Here is a 15,479-nt window from a genome sequence, read left to right as displayed (position 1 = left end):
AACTCTAGTGCATTCAACAGTCACGCTGAATATATTGCTATTTAGTTATGTGTCATAAATCAATCAGTTAAAACTATTGAACACATATTATATTCATTTTAAACCACAATTCATAAGACTAGGAGTATTGTGTTACGTGTTCTGAAACAAATGGCACGATAAAGGAACGAGAAGATTCAGTAGTGCGAGTAATTAAACAGACATCAATCTTTCCATTTACCAAGCCACGGTTAAGTATCAAATAAATGCATGTTTGTAGACTACTAAGCTGATTTTTGTTGTCTTCAATAGAAATACCCACAGTAATTAAATCCTGCTTTAACCTCCAGTTCCATACAGAAGTGAAACAGATTGACTACTGCTAGCAGTACAGTGTGTACAATGTGAATCTTCATTGATTAAACGGGTCTTTGTAAAGAGCCGTTGGGATAGTGATTTCTTATTGTCTATGTGTCATTTCTATCTGCATGCAATGTGTATTGTGTCTGAAGGCAATTAGTGTTTTTTATGGTTAATTAAACTCCCATGTGCTTTAAGTTCAGATAGTCATTTGGCTTATTATAATTATATGTTATTATTATTGTTTCTCCTAGAAGTTCATGCCAGTCTTTTACTGTTATAACATTCCATGCACAGTAACTGTATAACACCCTGAATATTCACTTATTCATTTTTACTGTATAAATTACTTGAGTACAGAAAGATCAACTGGACTTCCGGTCACACCTTTTCTTATTTAAGGCTACCCTAACCCCATCTATTATAACAACGTCAATCCTGGCCGTTTTACTAGATTACTAGATTGGAATAGATGGGCTTTCATAAAAGAAAATGTTGTAGTTGGAATCCTCTAAAATGTTTATATGCATATTATTATTTATTTATTTATAAGGTGCCACAGATTCTGTAGTGCCGAATAGAGTAAACAAGTAACAAATAGATGAGTTAACACACATTGGTAGCACAGCTGAGTGTGAGTAATGCGGGACTCACACAGAGTGTAGTACAAGAAATGACAGGTCATAGGAGGGAGTCAGACAGTAGACAGACATGAAACAATAAGTAGAGAGGACCCTTCCACTAGGGGGAGGGGTAGTGAAACAGTAGGACCAACTGGAATAAAATGGAGATGGTGGGTGAAGGAAGAGGCGGTGATGGATAAGATGGCCAGCAGGTGGTAGTATAGGCAAGCTTGAAAAGAAGAGTTTTGAGTGAACGTTTTAAGGATCGTAGATTGAGGGAGAGTTGAGTGAGGCGGGGTATATGCAAATTTAAGTTTAGTTTCATGATATTGTTCATGAGTTGGAAAAAAGGCAGCAGGAAAGCAAAGAGTAAAACTGTAATAAAATCACAATAAATAGTACACTGCAAGGAAAGCAAGTGTGATAAATGTCAAAAACCCAGGATCAAACTGGAGTGAGATCCTTCTGGCCAGGGGAAATGATACCTTAAATATTGATCATAAGTATCTAAAAATATTTTTTTTAATACATATAGCACTGATTGATAGACTGATAGACATGCAAATTACTATATAAATGTTTATAGCATCACTAAATTTAAAATGAAACAGTAATGTACAAAATAAAAATATTATAATGTATAGGTATTAGAAATTAGAAAAAAATTAGAATGTAAAGGTAGAATGTATCTATGAGTTGACATGGGTTTTCTCTGACCATACAACCCATGAATCATTTATAAGTACAAGGACGATTGACATTATGTATCTTAACCTGGGTCTCATGCTCAAAATAATATTAATTCAATGTCACCACACATCTTTTTCCCATTTCTTTTGATGCTTCAAAAGAACATTCAAACTGAAAAGGAAATAAAACAGGACAGTAAATTCCTTAACCAATGGGCCACTGGTTACTTCCAAAGTAGTTTGACTAAAAGCAAACATTTTTCAAGACTATTTTAATATAACTAGAAATTTGCACATACAAGATAACTCGCTTATTGAAAAATGGTTTCAGACAACCTGAAAAATTATCACATTCTGGTAGTGCTCAGTTTCTCTAATGTTTTATTAGGTTGTTATTATTGTTACTATTATTATCTTTATTTATAGGGCGCAACAAAGGGTCTGCAGCACCATAGATAGAGCATAGGTAAAACAGACCTCAGCATACAGGGCAGTCCAAACAACAGAAACAAAGTGTAATTAAAATCAATTCGCTGCAAACATGTGCGCAGGGCAAAGGGATATAGGTCAATTACAGAACAAAGAGAGCATTCGAAGGGGATAGAGGAGAGGTAGGTAGTGAACTACAACAGGTTGAACCTGTGTCCAGAATGTGGGTGCAACTAACAGGATCAGGGTAATGATGGAGATGCAAAGGTAAGGGAACAGGAGAGAACTCAGGGCAGGGGGCAAAGGGCTGAGATACAAAAATGGGACTGGACAGCCGAAAGGAAGGAGAATAGGAGGAGGCGGACAAGAGGATATAGGGCTCTGCTCAGGGGAGCTTACAAGCTAAAGGGGAGGGGCAGAGAGACAAGAGTCACAAAGTGGGGAGTCAGTGTGAGGGGACTAAAACTCAAAAGGAGAGATGAGCAAGAGCAGGTAGTAAGAAGAACAGAGAAGGAATGAGGGTGAGGTATAGCACAGGTATTGAGGCTAGATTGTGAAGACGGGTAAAGGAGGGAAGGGAAAAGGTTAGACAAAGAAAGGATTGGCTTTCCTGACCAGATGAGTTGTAGGTTACTTCTATTGCCTCCACTAATACAGTTCTGTGTTAGCTGGTTCAAATAGTAGCTTATATGTACTGTAAATTGCCTACTAGATCCAGTTTATACTAGAATCACATAGGACAGGTATGCATTCTTAAGCTGACCAATTATCCCATATCCACATTACATGTAATTAGAAATGCAGGTAGCATTTTTACAGCTGAAGCACTCCTGTGTGACAGGGAAATAGTGTTTCTCCTTTGAATGTAATGCTATGTGAATCTTTGAGATGTTCAGAACACTTCATTAATTTTAACTAAACAATAAAAAGTCTTGAAAATAGCTAATTGTACCTTAAAAAAAAGAAAATTAGCACTTTCTATTACAAGTCATTTTCATTTCAGTCTTTGAACATGTTAGCCCTACGTTACTTAATTAGACACTTTAATTATTTATGTGTAATAAACCAGGATATTTTTATTGTAGTGACAACCAATTGCACAATTTAAATGCTGTGGGAGCAAGTTTCACATATAAATGGGAGTGGGATGGGAGATCTTTGATGTGACTTCTCTGTAATCAATTTATAGCTTTGTTGCAGGGATCACTAGGATTACACAGTTATCAGTTCTTCAAATCTAAATAAATCTGTCACTGGAAGATAGGGTTTCAGTTCTAAAGCCAAAGCATCTCCTGACTACAAAGTTATCACTATGAAAGAAACTAGGACTCCTACCTGTTAAATCTACAGCAGTTCATACAGAATATAGCTTCAAGAAAGCAATGGAAATAAGAAACAAATCCTAGCAAGTTAGCTTTGTAAAAACATTATATAAAATAATAGGATCGTTATTGCTATGTTAAACGGCACTTTTTGTACACATTTTGTGGGCTGCAACCTAACAATTAACTAACCATTGACAATATTGATGGCGAGATTTACTAATGGGTAATTTTGTATGCGGTTTGCAAACTGTCATATATTAGATGTGGTTTAGGCAAAAGCGCATTATACCAGTTGTGACTCATCTGGCTTAACTGGAGTCCTGGTGAAGTGTACTGTGCTCTGCCTAGTAGGCTGGGTGTAAGCCACACCCTGCCAGGCTCACTTGTGTAACATTTTAAAAACGCTCCACAGGAGCACCTGATTTGAAATGAATTAAGCTCTGGTGAGCCTGGCTACTTAATTGCCAGGCATCCAATCAGGAGTGGTCTCTTATCTCTGATAGGCTTAGCAGTGTAAGGGGTACCAGCAAGGCCTAATGCTACTCTCTAGCTCTGAGGCCCCCCCTGGAGGACAATCCCCCTAGAGGACATTCAGGATTTAACAAGTTTAAGATTTAAACATGCACAATAACCTATTCACACATACTTCAAACGCAATTATAAAATCTGATTTTTGCGCTTTTTTGTTGCTTGTGTGAAAGAGCAGAGACACAGCAATAGACACATCACTTAGGCAACACCACCATTTGGTCAAGGAGAAAGTGAATGGAATAAGGCCCTTTAGGTAATCAAATGGGTTAGACTATACAACAGATTTTAGTCAGATGTTTGTGATTAATCGCATCAGACAGATCATATTATTTTTAACCAACGTTCCAAAATTGAACCGGCTACACATGCAATTGCAAGGCTAGAGCTATACTTTAGATTTATGATGTGTTACTAGTGTTGCGTGCAACAAAGCACATCTGTGTTTTTATAATTGCAGTGAAATATGACGATATGTCAATTTTTTATTGCCCTAATAAAGATTTACAGTTATCTCTCTGATCATTCCAATCTGAATAAATAGGCCCCTTGGTATCCGCAGGGCCGGATTAAGGGAATGGAGGCCTCTGGGCTAAGGGGGCCTCCATTCCCCCGTGAGGGCCCCCCCGTGATCGGAGCTGCCCGCGTCCCCCCCCATGATCGGAGCTGCCTAAGCTGCCCGTGCCCCCCCCCCCCCCACTCAGCACTTACCTCCTTCTCCAGCGCACTGTACTCTCTTTACTGAGGAGATCTCCTAAGAGTGAGACTCACGAGATCTCCTCAGTAAGGAGACTACAGCGCGCCGGAGAAGGACTGCAGGGAAAGTGCTCAGCAGCACTGATCGGGCTGGGGGCGCCCCTGCCCCCGACCAATCAATACTGCTGCTGAGCACTTTCAAGGGCCCCCTGGATGCCAGAGGCCCCTGGGCTGTAGCCCAGTTAGACCTATGGTTAATCCGGCCCTGGGTATCAGCTAGTGAACCCAAGTGAATTAGTGTAATTTTCCAGAGTAAAGCCAAAGCAAAGCTCTCAGGAACACACCTTTCCAATCGTTTTTGGAATTGGGCTCCTACATTTTCTAAAGCCTTGTCTAAAGGTGCACTACATGTATAAATAAACACATTGGCCCTAGTGGCCCCATGTATAAAAATGGTGGTCAACCCTGTTTGTGATAGTGAACTGGTTATTTATTTTTTTTGCATTTGTCTTTGCAGGGCATGTTTGATCACGAGGGTACTGACTTCCCATCCTCCCATGCCTACTGACTGTGATGGAAGAACTTGATAGTAATGTGAGGTAAGACTGAAAGGTATCTCTCTAAGATGTATCACATTATTCTACCATTCACTCTACTGTGTATTTTATACCACAACTTAATTTCTCTATGTTAAAGGGTGAGGGGACCTAATAGTCTGGCAAGTGTGCTTATGACTATTTCATAACGTAGTTATGACTACTACCAACAACAAACTGCTCCCAAAGATAGTTCAGGTTTAATCCAAAGAATATAATTCCCATTCTGCTCTAAATCTGCAAGACCACATTTATGTCATAAGCTTATGTTTATATTTTCAAGAAAGACTGCACACAAGAGGCTGTGTCACTTAAAATGTTTTGTATTCTTGATTAGCATTATAATTATAACAATCTTGTACATAATATAAAACAGTGAAGTAAACAGTATATTATATTACATCAACATGTTTCATTCACTCTATTAGCATAGATGGTATAGCATAGAGGTTAATACAATACTTCACATTCATTGCCTTTTTAATAAATATAAGTTAGTGTGTGTGTGCGCAAGCATGTGTGCGTGTGTGCGTGGGCGTGCGTGTGTGCGTGGGCGTGGGCGTGCGTGGTGTGAAGGAGGATCTAATCAGTTTTACCTATTGTGCTGCTTGTGTGCATGTGTTGGGAAAGGGGAGAATGTTTGAAGGCGGGCGTAATACAAAGCTCCTGTCCTCCATTTTGGAAGCCAACAAAACACAATAATATAAAACTCAAATATCAGTTATATCCCATACCACTCACATTCATTTTACATGAACCAAAACCTTATATTTTCAAACTTTTTCATTTATATCACATACAATAACCAGCTATACACATTTCATTCAAACATCATATTCCTGTTTACAATATCCACACTGTATCCCATAAATCATATGTATAGTCCTACAATTGCACAGCTTTGCAAGACTTAATGACAACATGGCACATCAGCCATCTTGAAAGCATGGAAGGATTAAATCACATACAAACTCATGTTCCAAAGCAAAAGCACAGATTACACTATATTACGCAACAGACCCAGCTATAGGAATCAATCCTATTCACCTATGTGATCTCACATCCACAAGGTTCTACAAAATACACACAAATCCTTTTTATACAACACAATCTAGACACAGTCACATATTAATCACATTATATCACAATAATGTCCATTATCTAACCTGTAATTGTCAGTTTGAACATCACATTGCTACACATAAACTAAAACCCACAGGCATATTAGCCATAGTGTATTTTATCTCTGTATACCCCAGTACCAGGTAGGCCACATAATAGTCATACTAAATTAAGGGGAATAGGTTGTGTCCCAGTATTTATTACAAAATCAACCTTTGGACTACTAAACCACATGTTTATAACTCCTGCAAATATCCAATTTTATGGAACAATGCAACACATTAATCATAGCATTAAATATAACTCACTCTTCCCAGCAGTATCAGTTCAGATTGCACATACAATCACAGATACAAATCCCTATAACTTCATTCATATCATATACAATCACAAACTATCATATTTCATTCAACCTCCATTACAGTTTTACATCATATCCATCTGCACACAAAGACAAACAATCACAAACTATACATATTCCATTCAACAAACTCTATAAGGTCAGCCATACTCTAGTACAAATGACCTTCCAGGCTCGCCTTATACAAACACAAAACTCCATTCCATTCAACTTATAGTTTCCATACTTGCCACATGTTCAACTATAATGGGTATGTAAAGAAAACTTTCAGTCCTGTATGTAATGGTTTTAAACACTTCCTATGGGGTGGAGCTACCAGTGCCATAAGAGATTGGCTTGCAGCATTTGATATGTAAATGTAGGAAGTTTCACAGCCTTAAAGTGGTTCTATAACTTTTATGTACTAAGACTGATTTTAGACATGGCTGAAACTTTAAGTCAATAAATTAGATAATGGAATATCCTTATCACACTAAATATAGTTATTATAATATGTTTATCAGATATTGAAATGCTACATTTAAAAGATTGTCTACATTCAGACGGCTTTAATTTATTTATTTTATCATACTATACTGTTATGTTTTATTTTTCTATGTTCCTTCTGTGTTTTCTGACAAAGCCTTTATATGACTAGAGAGAGCTGTTTATAGTCATTTCACTTTGCTATGGCAGATTTCTGTACATTTGTTACATTTATCTTAACTGAGCAGCTCTGTCATATCCAAGGGCAACACAAAGATCTTTACCTTGTTGTAAAATACTTAACAAGGACAGAAATATAATGTAGTGGATTTAGTAAAAGTTGCAGGATGTTATATACAAACCAGTAAATTAAAAACATAAAGGTGAAAATTAAAAAAAAGCTCTTAGTAAAATCAAAGACTTAGAGGTACACAAAGGCTACAGTGGTTGAAACCCCACCATATTTGTATTTTATCTGCCCTAAACAGTTTGAAGATGTACATGTAATGTTTTTGTTGCATGATAGGACTGGCACATCAGGCTTACTTAGCCCAAATAACACTATTTGGCACCATCAGCTTGTAATAAAGCTGCCAATACTATATGAATGTGCTACAGAGGATATCTAAAAACTGAATAACTAAATGCATGCACATACATGTTTAATGGTAAAGTCTAAGAGCTAGATTTACTAAAGGGAGCTGTCAGTTTTTGGCAGTTTTCCCAGTCATTTTAATATCGCCGGATTTACTAAATCCCAAACCTCCAGTTAATAGGCTGAAAACCACAATTTTGCAAACCACCACTTTACAAATTGTCATCGTGATTTTTAACATGATCAATATACAACAGTCAGATTTACTAAGCTGCTGTTTGACAAACCGCCGGGAAATCCGCCAGAAAAAAGAGTTGGTTGTGAGAGGCGAGATTGCTTAAACTGTATACTGTTTGAGCTATACTGCCATTCAGAACATAAGAGGAAGCACCATTGACATATAAATTATGGGTGCAATCATTGTTTAAGGGGCAAAATTTATAACTTGCGTGACAAATTTTATTTTTCATTATATTAAAGGGAAACTTTTAATGTATTAATGTAAGGAAATATGAATATATAATTGTCACAACTTACTTGTTCCACACTCCTGTGTTGCTGATTTCCTCTCCCTCTGTGTAGAACTCAGCATGTCCTGGTTCGGGTGGTCACGTGATCGTGGCTGGGAGGCGGCATAATCTTTCTGCACAGTATATAAACCTAACTCTGAGACTATAGCAGTGTCAGAGCAACAAGTGTCTCAGCTTGTCTGACTCCTGGTCCTTGTTCAGTTCCTGTGCTCTCGTTCCCTGAGTTGCTATCCTGTTCAGTTACCATTTGTGTATCAGACTCTGGCTCCGTCCTGACACTCCATCTGCCTCCTGATTCTGCTACTGTATTTCCCTCCTGTGTACAGGGCCATTTTAACCAGATTTTGGGCCCCTGGGCAAAGCAATGCACTGGGGCCCTAAATAAACAACCACTCACAGGAATAAAAATGTAAATGATCAAATTAACTTTATATTTATTGTTACCTGCAAAAAAGGTCAGTGTTTAAACATTAAAAAACATGCTGTACTACAGAGATTAATACACATAATATTATTTTACAATACAAGTGAAAAAAGAAAATATTCAACAATGCTAAAATGTTCACAATAATTACCAAATCAGTACAACTCTTACATTTCTGCTGTATCCAGGGGATGAGGTTTTAAAGAGCTACATATATTTTCTTCACAGTACTTCATAATCTTCTGGTCTGCCCCTGTTTCAAACACTGTGCTCTCCATTATGCTCCTGTTTGTCCCCTCTTCATCATGTTTCTCGCCTGTACTGGACACTGTGCCCTCCATTATGCTCATGTTTGTTTCCCTTCATCATGCTTCTGGTCTCCCCCTATATCAGACACTGTGCCCTCCATTATACTCATGTTTGCCCCCCTTTATCATGCTTCTGGTCCCCCCCCCCTCCGCCCCATATCAGATATTGTGCCCTCCATTATTCTTCTATTTGCCCCCTTTATCAAGCTTCTGGTCTCCCCCCACCGCCTTTGTATCAGATACTGTGCCTGTGCCCTTCACTTAGCTTTCTATAGTCTTCTTCTCTTCTTTTTTTCTTCTTTTCTGTTTTCTTTCTTCCTTGTTTGCTTGTCTGTCACAATGTGGCTCCTCCATGCTGCGCTTCTCACTGAAAATGCCGGGCATAATAACGTCTCGCCGGACATTCAGTGTGAACGCAGCACTGAGGAAGGGAACAAGGAGGGAGCCGGATCGCCACAGTGTGACTACAAAAAGGTAAGGGGTTTTTTGCTTTTTCAGAGCTTACTTCAGAGTCCTGCCTATGGGCCCCCCTTGCCCGAGCGGCCCCCGGCATTTGCCCAGCATGCCCAATGGGAAAGATGGCAATGCCTGTGTACCAGACTCCAGCTCCGTTCTGACTATCCATCTGCCTCCTGACTCTGTACCTCATTGTCTGCCTATGTACCAGACCCTGGCTTGTTGTGACTCTCCACCTGCCACCAGAACCTATTATTAACTATTTGGGTACTTATTCAGATTACGTTTCTCCGATTGCTGCCAATTGCTTCTTCCCTCTCCTACTGTGTTCAGTACCTTGTGTTACACCTAGTGGCAGGTCAGGGGACTGCGACATGCGGGTTCTCAGCAGCTAAGTCCATCCCGCCTTGCGACAGTTCTTGGTGAAAGTCAGGGAATCCGTTAGACTCCTCACCCTTTATCGGCCAGTGTCAATCTAGGTTGACACAAGGAATCCTATATCTGAAATTGTTACAATAATTATATTATCTGGGCAATACTATTTGATTGTTAATGGTGATATAATTATTTATGATGCACAATGTGGCGTTACATTGTGCCCCCACAATATAATGTTACAGTTATTTTGTTTTTCTGGCGGGTTGTCGAACAGCAGATTAGTAAAACTGGCTGTTTGTATTTTGATCATGTTAAAAATAATTTTTTACAGTTGCTCCTGATTGAAAACACGTTATAGCATGTATAAGAGACTGTCATCACTACTACTACTACTACATTACTGTACATTGACTGCAGGCAAGTACCCCCACCCCCTTCCCTGTTCACTCCTAGAAATCCTAGCCGTAGTAAGTGTCCTTTGTGTATGTAGATGCAATGAACAATGTTGCATTCACTGGTGTATGTCTCGGTACTGGGCATGCGCAGAGTGTTGTTGCGTACAATAAGCACAATATCGGCAAACACCCTGCTGAATTAGGCCGACAGGAATTACCACAATCTCCATTGCTGAAGTTATATTAGGTTATATTAGGTAATAATAATAAATCATGCAGTAAATGAATGATTGGAATACATTAAAGGCACTAGTTCTATGCGGGAGGATTGGTCCAGACTTAAATATGCTATTTAACTGTTTAGAAATAAGAATGTGTATAGCACAGAACACAGGTGCTCACTTTATATTTAGTAACTGAGCATTTCCTATATATAGAAAGAAAAAAATAATATAATAGCTGCTGTATAGTTTGTTTTACAGACCTTTAGTGCTCTTTTGTACTGTACACCCAGAACAATTATACAATGCGCATGAGAAGCAATTCACACTTGGTCCAGGTATCAGCAGATTACTAGACTGAGACTGATGTTTCTGCTGTGTACAGATCCTATACAAAAGAATAGCTCGTCCAGATTTAGACAACTGCTGAAAACTCTATAAGGTTTTCATTGAACAAAATGCCACAGAAAAGCTCTCATAGGAATAAATCAATGGAATCATAATGAAATAAATCAATAGAATTATAATGTACGACAGTACTGAACAACAATAGAACACAAGGGTATTGAATTTTATGTGTTCCTATAATGCTTGTCCTTATGCTGAAGTTTTTATTTTGTGTATTGTTTTGAGTATAATTAAAGTTGCTGAGTTTTGCAGGACAGTCCCCTCTGTTTCCAGGGAAACAATTTATAGCTCTATTTATCAATGTGGCCTTCCCAACAGCTCAGCCAACACTTAACTAATGGAACGTTTAAAATCCAGTTCCAGCAAATGTCACTTAATATAGCACTCCAGTTAACCAATGGAATTTAATTCAAGAGATGATCCGGTGGCAGCAAATTGTGCTTTGGCATTTTAGCTGTGCTCTCCATCAGGAAATGCATCTTTGCTTATAAAGGAAAGGTTAAGCTGCATCTATATTAAATTTCCATGGTGAATATTGACACTTCAGTTAAAAATATTTTAATATACATCTCCATCTATTTGGAGATTTTAATCTATGTTTTTACCTAACTTTCCATGTGTTCTTTTTTTAGAACTGAATTCCCCTGTGTCTCTCACGATGTACTTGTATTATTTATTTTATATAATTATTTTTGCACTCCTTCAATAGCTTTTTAGTATGTTTCTTTGGCTCCTGGATTCTCCATTGTCTTGTCTTCAACTGTACAAGGCTGTAAGGAGTTACAGGAAGTGCCACCAGTGAAATGGATTTGAACACTTGCCACTAGATTAAGCTGGTGTACTGTGTTTTATTTTGCTTTTCAAAATTAGGAGAAGGCATGCGTGTTTGTACCAGATGCCATAATGTCTAGAAGTGACAGTGCCTGTGTAAGCCCTAATTGTGGATATCAGTGCTGCAAGGTGTTTATGACATTGATGGTTTTCATGTGAATATCTGACTCATGGTTTACTTTATATATGGGTGCAAGTATTGCAAGTATTAGTAAAATAATAGTCCTGTGTACTTTCGACTTAAGAGTTCCTCTATCGGATCTAATGTCTGACAAATCTCAAGTAGTTGACCCCACTGGAAAATGCATTGATTTTAGACTGGCAACGCACACACAACATTTCACAGCTCAGATCGCAAAAGAACCCCATACCCGACATGCAGCCATGTTGACCACATTCACAGTTTCTCCAGGCATGCACATACAAGCAAAATAAGGGGCACACACAATGGGAGTGACTTTGGGAGTGCAATTGTGTAATTCATGTGTGACATCCTAATAATGGTAATACTGATTTGCTGTTTAACTTTTGGCAACTATGTGTGCGCTTGTAATGTGTGCCAAACATTTTTGAGAACATCTTTACATAGCAGGAAAAAGGAAATTATATCAAGTTCTTGTTCCAATTACAATGAATCAATTGCCATTAAAAAAAAGAAAATCAATCAGATAACCTAGAAATAATAAACCAGTAGTCACATTATTTTTCAAAACAACAGCACAAATATTTGCTCAGCTGTAACTATGTGTAATACTTTGTATAAATTATGCATGCATAAAATGCATGACTGTGCAGGGCTGTTTTCGTCCTTTTCCACTTACACAGAGACATACCTGTAATTCATCTAGAACTGACACTAAGATGATAATTACATAAATGGAGAAAGCAGTATCATGTCATAACCATAAATATAACTGTAAATGAATAACTGCAGCTCTAGCTTATATACGCCCTGGAGGTTTGCCTTTAACCACCACCATAAACTGTCCCATAGCAACCCAGTTTCTCTGATCAAGTCACACCAACATCACCATCCTCTTGCACCCTTTCCTTTGGATGAACCTCTTCCATAACCATCATCCCCTTAGGACCTTTCCTTTGGGAGTAACTATTTCATATCACTAGGCTCCCTTATTTAGAAGACGTAATCCATTTAACCAATATCTTCTGAGACCTCCCCAGAGAAAATCAATTTTACCACTCAAATCTGTGCAGCCTGCCACACACAACCATTTTTTTCTGCTTTATCCTCATTCCCTGAATCATTAAGGAGTGTAAATGCCGATACCTGTCATATGTTGCATAAAACCGCTCTGTGCATGCCCAGAAACAAACCATAAACCAGAGAATGCAGCAACTTCCAATTAATCTTTGAGCACAAAGGATCCTTACTGCAGGCTTCAATTTCAGGGAAAGAACGGGGAGGGGACCGGGCGTATGCACGTAGTCATTGTACAGTAGGGGCGTGCCAAACTCGCACAGCAGCTTTGGGTATCCCTAAGGTACCTTATATTCAGTTGTATCACTTGCACCAGGTACAGGTCTAGTCTAAGTGCTGATTACTAGTGATGATGGCTGTGTATGCATGCTAGGGCATGTGTTTGCAATCATAAGCAATTGTAAAAATGTATTAAATGTACTGTAGACATTCATAACATTCTAATCAATGTATTTTATGGAAAAAAAATACTGTTTTAAAATTTTAATGTTTTAGCATTAATGGCTGTATTATTAACAGGTGACATTAATTGAATTGTTTTTTTAATGTTCTGTGTGCTCTTTTGGACGTATCTTGCAGTGTCTTGTCTGTTAGAGCAGAGTGGACCTAGTCCCATAGTAGATGTATCTTCAGGTCCACGTGATTGGCGTTTCTTGATGAATGAGGCCCCATATGTTTAGACCAATCTCTGTCAATTGCACACCATCACTGCGGATACACACATATGTGAATCCCCTCTGGTACTGGTGTTGTGCAGTCGCTTACTTGGGATATCTTATAGCATGGTACCCCACTCTCTGTCGCCTCATCTTCTGCTCCGTGGGTGTGGCATCCGCAACCAGAGTGTCTCCTGAATACTTAAGTGTTTAAACACAGATACAGTTGAGCGGTCACTAGTGGTGTGCAGTGCAAAGTTCAATAAATATTGGATGCCAGACCATCTAATAGCAAAAATAAACAGATTTTATTTCCAAAAGCCTTCTTCTCCTGCACATATCATAACGGTTGCATAGACTTAAATGCCAAACTCCTCTAGCACAGATCAAAGTGGTTTTAAGCACAATTTCTCCAAATGCCGCTGGCACATAAACTTCAGCAGACTCCATTACTCCATCTGCACTTTGCCTGCTTAAGTCGGCATACAAAATGTATACAGCTGCAGACCCAGTGTTGCTGGGTGCAGTAGTTCCACACACTCAGAATACTTGTCTCTCTAACAGGTGTCAGTACACAATGGGCATGTTCATGCTCCAACAAGGATTAATTGACATCCCACTATCAAGCGATTCTCCTTGGCGCAGTGCACCCCATCCCTCACAGGGACCCTCTTACTCCAGCCCCACTGCTGCATCTCGCACTGCCACTTTCCCTTGTCATCCCAATATCCAGGGACCCTTCCTTTTTGGGAACCACGCTGCAGTACTGTGCAATTCAGGGACATTACATATTTAGGCAGACCTCTCAAACATCCCAATGACCAGGGACTCTGTATCACTGGAGTTACCGTTGCAAACCAAGGGCACCATTGTCTCTACTGTGGTGACTATTTTCCTCCAGAGTAGCACACTGCCCAATTGCAGTAACGTCCCCCCCCCCCTCACATAATGGGGTCCTTTTCAAGGGGGCTCTATACAGGGTCTCCTCCCACATCACATGTGACTTCAGCCAATCACACTCATCCCTTCCAAGGATTTCTGTGTGCCATTCAATGACCCTCTCTTCCATGCAAGCTCCTCCAGGCAGATTTCCATCCAAACCATCTACCATAATTATGACCTTTGCTGTTGGGGGACTCTTCTCCTATTGTCCAAGTACAGCACTCATACACTGTTGAATATATACACCTTTGCTGGTGTCTTTTCATATGGTACCCCTGAAGGGGGTGATTCCTTTGCTGCAGCTGAACCCCTCTCATGGGGCTTTTATGTACTTGGGGCTTTCACTCCATCTATTACCATCTTTATAATGGTGAGCTCTTTCTACTGCCCCTATTGACTCTCACATGTTGTCTAGTGGCACTTGCCACCCCCCTTGCCAGGGACCCGGACCACCCTCCTCCTTCCCCAGCCCAAGCTAAAGTGGCTGCTCCACCCCCATACACGCATTATCACACTATAATCTCGCAAGGCCCGCGCCTCGCTTCCTACAACTCCCCCTCCAGTGATTTTCCCTGCCGTCACTACAAGGCAGGTGTAAATACACACTGATGATGATGCTGACTTGTCGGAAACCGGGCTTTCGATGCAGAAGCGGATGCATTTTGAAATGTGTCGAGTTCTGCATATGGGCGGAAATTATTAAATGAGCAAGTTACACCCATTTTGCCAACAATTGTGCATCAGGCCCCATGTCTGGAGTTTGCATGTTCTCCTTGTGTTTATATGGGTTTCCTCCGACTGCTCAAGTTTCTTCTCACAGTACAAAAGGTTTCTTACAAAAATTGATCTTTGTGTGTGTGGGGTGGTGGGGGGATTTAAACTGTAAGTTTCATTGGGGAAGGGGCTGATGGAATGCAAAGTGTGGGTGCTAAATACATAAAAT

General features: G+C 39.4%; 1 protein-coding gene across 1 annotated transcript in view; it reads left to right on the top strand.

Moving 5' to 3' along the window:
- The window catches only part of HTR4 (5-hydroxytryptamine receptor 4), a 394,727-nt gene that overhangs the window by 140,401 nt on the left and 238,847 nt on the right, over positions 1-15,479 (top strand). The window contains exon 2 of the mRNA XM_075209600.1: positions 5,147-5,228. Coding sequence (XP_075065701.1) covers positions 5,203-5,228 — 26 coding nt within the window. The 5' untranslated portion in view covers positions 5,147-5,202. The remainder of the gene's footprint in view (positions 1-5,146; positions 5,229-15,479) is intronic.

Source organism: Mixophyes fleayi, chromosome 4 (genome assembly GCF_038048845.1).
Source record: "Mixophyes fleayi isolate aMixFle1 chromosome 4, aMixFle1.hap1, whole genome shotgun sequence".
NCBI classification, from domain to species: Eukaryota; Metazoa; Chordata; class Amphibia; order Anura; family Limnodynastidae; genus Mixophyes; species Mixophyes fleayi.
The sequence above is the reverse complement of the archived record's forward strand: the minus strand, read 5'-3'. Positions and strand labels throughout refer to the sequence as shown.